Source organism: Raphanus sativus, chromosome 2 (assembly GCF_000801105.2).
Source record: "Raphanus sativus cultivar WK10039 chromosome 2, ASM80110v3, whole genome shotgun sequence".
Taxonomy (NCBI): domain Eukaryota; kingdom Viridiplantae; phylum Streptophyta; class Magnoliopsida; order Brassicales; family Brassicaceae; genus Raphanus; species Raphanus sativus.
In genome coordinates, this window is record NC_079512.1 from 29861461 (window position 1) to 29872041 (window position 10581).

Below are 10581 nucleotides of genomic sequence, written 5' to 3' on the forward strand. Positions count from 1 at the left end.
TGTTCTAAAGATTCGCTTACAATGACTTTCAAAAGGGATCGGTCATTGTCAGTCACAAAGGTTACATAACCTTCCCTTCCAGCCCTAGCTGTTCTACCAACTCTGTGAACATAATAACTGCACAATCAAAAAGGGAACGAAAAATATTATTCTCACTTCAGTTAAGAGTAAAAGCTGATACCATAATGTAAATTTTTTAATTCAATTATATTGTTACCTGTCTACATGCATAATTTATAACTGTTTGGACACCAATAATGTCTAAGGCCTTGAAGTTAGAATGATCAAAACAAGAGTGTTCAACAAGTGATATAGCAGAGCAACTGTGAGATCATCTTGAAAGTAGGTTATCTGCGTCTTATACTTACTGATCAGCTTTGGTGAACAACAAAAAAAAAATACTTACTGATCAGCTACATCTGTAGCATTGAGAAAATCAACCTCTTGCTTTCTGAAAAGTTCCAAAGACTGCAAAACAATACGATTAAGTGTTCTTGCTAAGAGCGAAACAGAGGTATTCTGTATTCATGAACAAAAAAGATTACGAGTCCAAGTTTCTTACATCTAGACGTTGTGCTTGAGTTAGGTTCCATAACTTGACGATTTATTTCCCCACCATAACTATGACATAGTAATAAATGTACACAAAGTTTTGACTTCGTCCTAATTGCACACCATCAAAGTATAACAACCTATTTCCACATATAAGGAAAGTTTGAAACTGGTTTCCCCACAGATCAAGATTTGGCTTGGTTTTAATGGTTTATTACATGAACCGATAGTAAACCAGTTATATTGGTACACCTCGAACCAGATAAAGATCCGACTATAGATCAATTTAAACCCGACCCGAAACCCCTTTAAAATCCCCAAAATCGAGTTCATGTCATTAGAACCCTAAAATCTAAAAAATTCAGAGAAAGATTTCGTTTTCCAAATCCAAAAAATATGAATCATGAATCTGGAAATTCGAGTGGAGTCTTTAGCGCTCGAGCAAGAGGTCATGTTTTTGGTGTGGAGAATTAGTTATCCCCTTGATGTCAAATTCGAAGGCAAATCCTTACAGGATTGATGATTTAGGGTTTGTAATTTGTTTAACTCAGATCATGGGTTGGTTGATGTTAATTTAATCGGGTTTTCATTCTCTAAACAGGTCATAATCGGGTAATTTTTGGTTTAAGTAGGTTAGTCATTGGTTAAGTTTAGGCTTAGGGAACACTAACCAATTTTAAACCGCTATTTGTTGGTATTAGTTCGATTTTCAAAGTTTAGAGAGAAACGAGTTTCAAACTTTCCTCGGATGTGGAAATAGGTTGTTATACTTTGGTGGTGTGCAATTAGGATGAGGTCGAAACTGTGTGTACATTTATTACTATATCATAGTTATGGTGGGGAAATAAGTCGTCTTCCCATAACTTTTTTACACCATTACTAAACCATGTTAAAAAAAAAATTACTTTTCCATGTCGAAATTTTCATATTTTTTTGAAAGAAAATGAAGAAAAATGTTATTCTAACTATGTTAACAAAAAGTTATGGAAATTCCCACACCATTGAAAGAATTGATTTTTATGGTTCATAATATTTCATAAAACTAATTTCAGTTTAAAGATTAACAATTCTTATTAAATGTAATTTAAATCTGCAACACAAAAAAAACTAAATTATTTTACACCATTACTAAACCACCAATACTTTGGTAATAGATAAAAATTGTTAAAATAAGTTGCTATGATTCGTTCCTACTTTGCCAAAAATATTTAGAAATATTCTGCTATTTACACAAAATGAGATTGTGTATTCCTTCCAATTTCAGCAATTAATTATTATTTATTTATTTAAAAAAATTATTATTTATTTAAGAGAAAATAAGTAAATATGGAGGTAAATTGTATGTATTTTTAGATGATTCAAAATAAAGATTTACTTGGAACAAAATTATAACCATGATCAACCTCGTCTAGAATTGCAGTGTCATTAGAAATGGGACCAATAATGTTTCGGTCCATAAACATCTTAATCTTTCAATTTTTGAGATGATGATGTACAATTGTACATAAACCCAAAGCAACTAATAAACCAAAGAATAATAATCCCATAGACCATGAAAAATATCATTTTCCACTCTATCCATCCCTTTCCCCTATACCTTTTTTAAACTTTATACAATTTGTTTTTTTCAAACTATATTTTCCTGAAAACCTATAGGAACATAATCAACACAACCAGCAGAACATAACCGATAAAATTCCCCGACAAGAATCTTCCTGACACGGCGCCATTTTGAAGAGAATCTTCCGACTGCGTCAGTGAATCCAACCGTAATCTTGGATTCGCCCCATACAACTTCAGTATACCCGCCACATCATCAACAGTGAGGTCAACTTTCTTTGTCCTCGGCCGGACACTCGGGTACATAACCGCCGACTCCTGCGAGCTATGTCCTAACCCCAGCAAGTGACCAATCTCGTGAGTCGCCACCGACTCCAGATCAACGGCCACCGTCGATCCTCCACCCTTGAAGTCGTCGTCAACGACCCATGTTTCCGCAGCGTCGAGGTGAAGCCTCCCGTTCTCCGGCGCAAAGGCGTGAGCCAACGTTCCGAGAACACCGTCAAACGGCTGCCCGTCGCCGTGATCTCCGGCGAAAAATCCGATCTTCAAATCCGCCTTCGTGTAATCATCAATCTCCTCGAAACTCACCGGGATCACGCTCGCCCACCGGCCGAAAGATCGCCGGAAAGCTTTTCTGACGTCGTCGAAGTTCATGTAATCGAGCTTGTGCGTTTCCGAGAAGGCGTACGTTAGCTTGTCGCGGTACCACTTTGGCTTACCGCCGAAATACGTGTAACGCGCCGTCGTGTGCACGCCGGTGTTGATCATGTGTGCATCGCTAACGCCGCAGCGCGGTGACGACATGAGAGCGACGGTGCTCGTGTCGAGTCTTCCGGTTATCGGTAAACCGAGGTTTTGTTGGTACAGAGATATCGCGTATTCGAGATGGCCATCGAACACGTCGGATAAGTCCGTCGCGTCGTCTTTTACGTAGCCGAAACGTTGGAGGTATCTTTTGAGCTCTGATACGCCGTTGACGTGGCTGCCTACCTGGACATCTACAAAACGTGCGAAATTATGCCACGTGGCATTGCTGACTTCTATGGTTTGAGTAGCTGATTTTGCTGTGGATGCCTCCGGTATGTTTCTGGCAGAACAGAACAAGAAACAGAACGTGATTAACACAACACAGAGGGCTGTGTTTCTGTGGATTAGGTTATGAGACATGGGTTCTAGCCAAAAACCCACACGGAGGTATTGTCTGCGTGAGATATAAAGATTCTGAATCTATTTAAAGGTTGATTTAAATAAGAAGTTATATGGAGGTAGAGGTAAGATCGATTGAGAAGAAAGGTGAAAGAGAGACAGAAAAGTGGGAAAGAGTTATATAGATTCTGACGTAAGGGTACAATTTGGTCTTACTACTTGGAAGTTGGTTGGTCAGGTCAACTGAATCCTGTCCGGTTTAGGAATTACTAGACTTTAAGTTCATTGATTCCTTGTTCTAATTAAGTTCATTGATTCCTTGTTCTGATAGGACAATGAATACAATGAATACCCCGTTACATTTGATTTAGTATATTTCACAAATTAATTAACTTTAGATATACACCCATGCTATTTTTGTGACACATACAATATTGTATTTGAGAATCATATCCATATCCCGCAGAGCCAGTCCTGACTATTCTAAGGCTGCAAGCTAGAAATTTTTTTTTGGCTGGTTTGCATATGTTTTAAGAAAAACTTTGTAAAATAAATGTTGGAGCTTCGAACTACATTCAAACAATAACATAAAGTAACTTGCCACCAGCCCATAGGAACATTATTTATTTTGTGACCGAAATATCTATATATATAAAAGAGGTTTTTCATCCCTCTTGGGGTGTCCAACTCAGCATCCACGTCAGAAATACCCATCTCTATGGCGTGACACGTGTCTGATTAAATGAAACGCAGAGTGTTGGGTTTTGTTGGGCTTTAGCTCAAGGTTTTATTCGAAGCCCATTGTATTCTTAACCCTAATCAATTTAGACATGAGCGTCGTCTTCTTCGCTTCCTTCCTTCAAACAACGATGCGGCGGTAAAGCGTTCCAAATCCGTAACGGTGAGATACGTAATTAATCGTCTTTAATTCACTTCAATTCGTCTGTGTTAGTCGGCGTGTTCCTGTACAAATACACATAGAACTCAAACTCGGTTTGCGCTCTAATCATCTCGATCTTTCTCATCTCTCTCATATTCGACTTTGTGCTCATCTCTCTCAAATGACTAACTCAAACGTTTTTTTTCGATCTGAAGTCCGACCGGTGCTCATCTGTTGTGGAGGCCAGGTTGCTTTGTTTCTGGGAGGCTCGGAACTTGAAACGTGGTGGTGAGCTCATGTGGATGGACTTGCTCACCGTGGATGTTAATGTGAGTGTTCTTCAGATTTACTCTATGTATCTACTTTGTGTTATTAGTCACCATCGTTCTGATAATATTCCGGTTAGCTGTAGACTGATTATGCTTGCAACCGTGATTCCGGTTAACCTGATTGTGATGTTTTTTTTTTCATAGCTTTGGTTCGAGCTTTTTGATGAACATGTTTTAAGAAATTTCATTTTTTTGTTTGGAAGAGACGATGTATCAGTAGGTGCTTTAGCCAAACGCTTTCCCGCCGGCGAAGATTTGAGAAGCTCCGTTTCGATGGTAGAAAAATATTGACTGTTGCCGTCGTATTGGTTTTTGTGACCCTGATGTCTATGAACAGCTCCACCATCCCTCTCGGTTCTTCTTTAGTTAAGGTGAAAATATCTTTACCAAATTCATAGATTTCACCATCCTGAAAATTCGTTTATTTGATTCTTTGTTTGCAGCCATCATCAAGGGGATGTCTTATTTGCATCAGAGGCCTAGACTGATATCTTTGATATCAAAGGTAATATATTTTTGGTTTGTTTGAGTTCTTAATAGGTGAAATTTAAGTTCTTAGATCACCATTCATAATAATAAGATTTGTAAATAGTGATGTAATTCATTTTGATGTTCAAGTTTTTAGATTCACCGCCAATATTCACCTTCAACCACATCAAACTACAATTCCCGATATGGCTTCTTACATGTGTGAAGCTCCAGCTACTTCACGTCAATGACACCTCAGAATCTCATCTTCAACTCCTGGCACTCACAAGGCTGAGAAATACCATATTTTGTTGGTGAAAGGTAATCCTAAAGTGGTAGATGGAATCGGTAATGTTCTTTTGCTATATTCAGCAGTGTGTATAGAAAAGAAATATTACAGTACAGCTTGAGGGTAGTAGGGAAGAAGATGAAGAGTGGAAAGAGCTTGACCTAATGTTAGTCTGGCTTCCTAAAACTTACCTGATAATACAGCGAGAGATTGGTGAAGAAAGAGACCAAGACGAAGTGAATAAGATAGAGAGTGACAGAGCATTGCTTTAACCTGTGTGTACGTACCCTGTCTATGAAACTGGAAGGTTTCACATGGAGGAGTAAGAATATATAGGATGGGAAAAAGATGGTTTGGAGTTGTGGTGTGTTGATATATATATTTTTGAGATGAGACTATTAGATTTTGTAATGTTAGGATTCATTGTCAAATCATGAGAAAAATACATTGACTTACCAGTTATAATACATTCTTTTTCGTCTTCCTTATCTTGCAAAGGTGTGAATTTGATCAAAAGTGAAATGAAGAGTTGATAGTGGTTAATGAATTGATGGAAGATGTGTTGTTTTGTACCATAAAACATTCATATAGTTGTGATAAAAATGGTGTTTCCTTTTGATGTGTTTCACAGAGTGGTTCACACTATAATTTAGCTTTCTAATTGTCTAACTATAGCTAGAAACGCAACTTTTGCTTTTGACATATCATACGCTTCTATTTTCCAGTGTCACCGTAGGCTTTTTTGTAGATTATGCATTCGACAATTTAATTTTAATCATAAATAACATTCTAACTTAGTTAGTACATAACTTTTTTCTATCAAAAAAAACTTTTGTTTGGCTCTGTTATCCGTATTTTTGGTTTGCTCATCTTCAATTACAGATGATGATTGAATATGCAAATTGACATTAATTATTATTCCAATATATATACTGTACATATTTATAAATAAATTCACATTTATTAATTTGTTTCTGCTAAATTAAAGTTAATTTGTAAAAAAATACAGTATGTATATTGTACATATTTGTAAGAAATCCGTGTTTTTGTTTTTGCCAAACATGAATATGCAAATTGACACTTAATTCACATAGAAAACCCTTCTTCAAAAAGACACTTAATTCACATTTATTTTCCACTTTGCTGTTCTCCAATGAGTTACCTATAATGTTATAAAGGCCGATAAACTCTTATTAGGATGATAAAATTCATGTCTATATATAGAGTGATGAAAAAAAACAAAAAAACTACTCTATTTAGAGGGGTTTTATTGTACCGTAAAAATCGATAAATATAATAAGAAAAAATAAAGAAATGATAATATAAAATAATATAGAGTAAAAAATTAATAATAAATAGAAATTTTAAAACAATTATTTTATTTTAACCTAAAGATATCTTTAAGGTTCATAATTTTCTAATTTTAATAAAATTTTAAAATATAATTATTTAATTTCTCTCAATGTCTATTTTAGTTTGATTTTGATAGACATAATAAGAGAAACCGAAGAAATGATAATTTAAAAATAATATAGCAAAAAGTTTAATACTAAATATAAATTTTAAAAATATCAAATGTTTCATAGTATTTTTTTATATGCTTCTTATCAGTATAGTTAAACTAAAATATACATGGAGAGAAATTAAATAATTATATTTTAAAAGTTTTATTATAATTAGATAATATGAACTTTAATTGCATTTTTAGTTAAATTTAAATTAAGTTTTTTTTAAAAATTGTATTATTAATTAATATATTCGCCCGTCCGTAGGGCGGGTTTATCCTAGTTTATGATAAAATTGGTGGCCGGAAGCAAATGCTTGATTGGCGTGGTATCAAGGCCGGCTTTGCCTGCAATATTCATGTATTGCAATATTTCTATACATATGCAGGGTCAACCCTTAGATTTTTAAAACTATAAATTTTTAATATAAATCCTAACCACAATGTTATTTTTTGAAGTCAATAATAGTTATGTACAATAGTTTTTTTAATTTGCAAAAAAAAAGTTTCAACATCGAATCGCATAGACGATATATGATCGATGTTTAAAAACATCGCGCTAACTTGATGGCACAACAAAAAACAACTAGAATATAGATTATGAGTTGAGAGTTTAAAATATTAGAAAATTATAATAATTTTGTATGAGTTAACTGAATGCAAGTATGTTAACTGAAGGATAAAATCCCAAAAAGTATAAAATTACTGAATTGACATGTCTACATAAAGTTGATCAACAACAAACGAAAAGTATGCGTACGCTATTAATGGATTAACATTCGTGATTAATGGATTAAGCTAGGATTTTGACAAGATGATGATTGATTGGGATTGGGTTCGTTGGAGTATAGTTGAGGTTCCATTGAGTTTGTTGACCAGAATTAGGTAAATTTTAATTTCATATGTATATATCCGATTCTTATTTAACGATTATCGAAGAATCAAGGCCTTAAGGATTGTTGTAGTTGAGATATTTGGTTATTGGGAAAGTTTACCTGAAGAAGATATCCATGGGGATCAGTAAGAGGGTAACGTGTGAAATGAGACAACTAACAGAAGAGCTCTCCTCTTGAAGAAGATAAGGAGGTTGAACCAATAATGATAAACTACTTTTATCAATTAGCTTAATTATTTAAATCAGTTCTGAGAAAAGTCCTATCGTATTCAACTCTCACTATCCACAAAACGTCAGGAGTTTTATACTTTCTTTGTTACCAAATACTGTTGTAAGCTATAACTATCTCGACATAATTTCGAAGTGTTTGTAAGCATATCGTTTATTACTTACAAGTTACAAGTAACCGCGCACATTTTAATCGCAGACTGTTTCTAACACTTACTAATGAAAAGATTGTTGCACTAAAATAGGTTACAGAGATTCAAATTTTTTTTTTTAACGTACGTCTGGATCGATTATTATCGATTAATTATGCTATTATAATAATGAGAATATTACAAATACGATTATACAGCCGACAATTCTACCATCTTGTGAGAATATACGTCTGACTGTACCTCTCCGAGCCGTCCTATGAGATCCATGTTCGATGGTACGCCATGCACCAAGCTGAAGATTTCCTGTAATCCGTTTCTCCATAAGCTGCATAATTTGGTATTTTCTGGGGTTTGAGCCCCAGACCTCCAGGTGTATAAGCATTAGATAAACCTTTAGTCAAACCATTGGACCAATGAGACTTCCACAATTGCAAAAATCAAGTCCAACCCTAGGAAGTACAAAACTATGTTAAACCCTTTCTTTTTTTTTTTTATAAAAAACATGTTAAATAGTATAAGGTGGATAACATGTCCTAAAACTTTTATAAATCTTGGCGTCAGACAAAAATTATAATTTTTCCTTAAGAATCGAAATTTATTATTTTTAACATGAGCAGGGCCTTGGTTTCCTGGGCTTTCTATTAATTTTTGGTGGATATCATTATCATCTCAACAAATTGAATAAAAGGGATTTATATCACTTTCTCTAGAAGTTTTGATATAATATTACTTATAAATTTTATTTCTCTACGTAGTATAAAACAAAACTAAATATTTACTATAATTTAAAGGAAAGATACATTAGACATATATTTTTATAAGATATTTAATTTGGATATTATCAGAAGATATGTTGTCTCCAATAAAAAACTTGGGGTTCCCACTTGTGGTGTGCGTAGGGTAGACACATGTCAAATACTTACAATTTTACAAATTCTTGCAATTTTACAGATACTTGATACAGTATTTGGTTTGTTTAATATGAGACGTATGGTCGAATTGTCTCCGAAAGTGTTCGAAGTCTGTAATGCGTGAATGCTTAGGTTCCTTCCGGGTGCATTGTTTGTTGTTACTTCAAGAGGTGAAGAAGCAAAACTGAGGAGATGGTCTTGGTTCAACGGTTTGGTCATAGTGTTGATCGTCACTAATTTCTGTTCTCGTTCTCGGCTGATTTTCTTTGGTTCTAGTCTGACAATTTGGAGGTCTGCCTCATATTTACCTATGTCATGGAAAGTTGCAAGGATTAATAGTTTTTTTCCTTGTCTTCATTGGTTGATTACAAAATTTGTGATATCGGTGGTTCCTCATACTGCAGATCGCATAGAGTTTTATGGTTATTGATCTCTCTCCCGCTAATTTTTGTTCTTCTTTGTTTCTTAAAACATTTGACTTTTTTTTGTCAGCTTGACTATTTGTTGTTACAAAATATACATTTGACTTTCCTTTGGTAGTGACAGTGTGTCACCAAAATTCTGACAAAACGAATTAAAACCCATGCTAATTAATTGCTAGCTTAATTAATCATTGCATGCGCTACATAACGTGATCACATTAATTAAGCTACATCTCAGGAAGTTGATCAGTGGTCCAATCATGGAACAAATAAAACCAGCTTGATATGCTAAAAAAGCCTAGTTGCTGTACATAATTCTGTTTAATATCTTAGTTTTAGTTCGGAATAGAGTAATTCTCGATTTGGTTTGGTTTCGTTATTTATTTTTATTTTTTTGAACAATTTTGGTTTCGTTATTGTGTGATCATAACTTGCCGGTGGACTAGCGGCGGACACGTGGGTTGATATTATATCACGTGACCCCATCACAACTACCATTAAATTCGCTATTGGTTTTACAGATTTTCTTGTACATCTGTTGCTTTTTTCGATCTTTTCACTTATGTTTCCAAGAAGACATCAATGAAGAAACATTACTATTTATTTTATTTTTTTTTGTAAAAAATTACTATTTATTTTTATATAAAAGAAAAATAGAAGTTCGATTTTCTCAACTGGACATTTCCAACTGAACTCGTAAAACTAAAATTTATTACGAACTTTCGAGATAAAACTAAATGAATTGATCATAATCTTTTATACATTGTTATCTTTATATATTTTTATGTCCCAGTTAAATTTTTGATGCGAAAGTTTATACTTTCTCTCGAGATTGAAGATTATAACCATTAATCTCGACAATATCTCAGTATAGAATTTTGTTCGGTCAGACTACCATATTATTTATGTTAAATCGGTTTAAAATTAATAATATCTTTTTTGATAGACCAAATTGATTTCAGTTTAGTTGATTAGGGTGTATTCTGATTCTTATACCATATAAAAAGCTCAGAAATATAGAATTTTTTTCTTCATTTTCTTCATATATGAAGCAATACATATAATATGACTTTTTGTACAGAGTAAAGAATAGACTATGTTATGCAATTACCGATACTTAAACCTAATATAAACCAAAACCTGAATTTGTATCTGATTAAGAGTTAAGACTATACAATTATTCAGATGGATCATATAAGACGATATTTTGATATCAGTATTATTTATATCCAACCCAACTCT

General features: G+C 33.9%; 1 protein-coding gene and 1 long non-coding RNA gene across 5 annotated transcripts; one reads left to right on the plus strand and one right to left on the minus strand.

Moving 5' to 3' along the window:
- Positions 1 to 2075: 2075 nt before the first annotated feature.
- On the minus strand, positions 2076 to 7853 carry LOC108841974 (metalloendoproteinase 1-MMP). 2 transcript variants are annotated; one of them, XM_057003009.1, is made up of 2 exons: positions 7727 to 7853; positions 2076 to 3202 (listed from the first exon to the last, which is right to left on the minus strand). In XM_057003009.1, the coding sequence occupies exons 1-2, from the start codon at positions 7741 to 7743 to the stop codon at positions 2203 to 2205; spliced, it is 1017 nt and encodes a 338-aa protein (XP_056858989.1). In that variant the 5' UTR covers positions 7744 to 7853; the 3' UTR covers positions 2076 to 2202. The 2 variants fall into 2 exon arrangements, with proteins under 2 accessions (XP_056858989.1, XP_056858988.1); XM_057003008.1 differs by lacking the exon at positions 7727 to 7853 and having other exon boundaries at positions 2076 to 3689.
- On the plus strand, positions 4033 to 5708 carry LOC108841975 (uncharacterized). Of its 3 annotated transcripts, XR_008942648.1 has the most exons (6): positions 4033 to 4162; positions 4357 to 4470; positions 4674 to 4841; positions 4914 to 4975; positions 5089 to 5259; positions 5431 to 5708. It is a non-coding gene; the product is annotated as an uncharacterized LOC108841975 (long non-coding RNA). The 3 variants fall into 3 exon arrangements; XR_008942646.1 differs by having other exon boundaries at positions 4034 to 4162; positions 5089 to 5708; XR_008942647.1 differs by having other exon boundaries at positions 4034 to 4162; positions 5096 to 5708.
- Positions 7854 to 10581: the final 2728 nt, after the last annotated feature.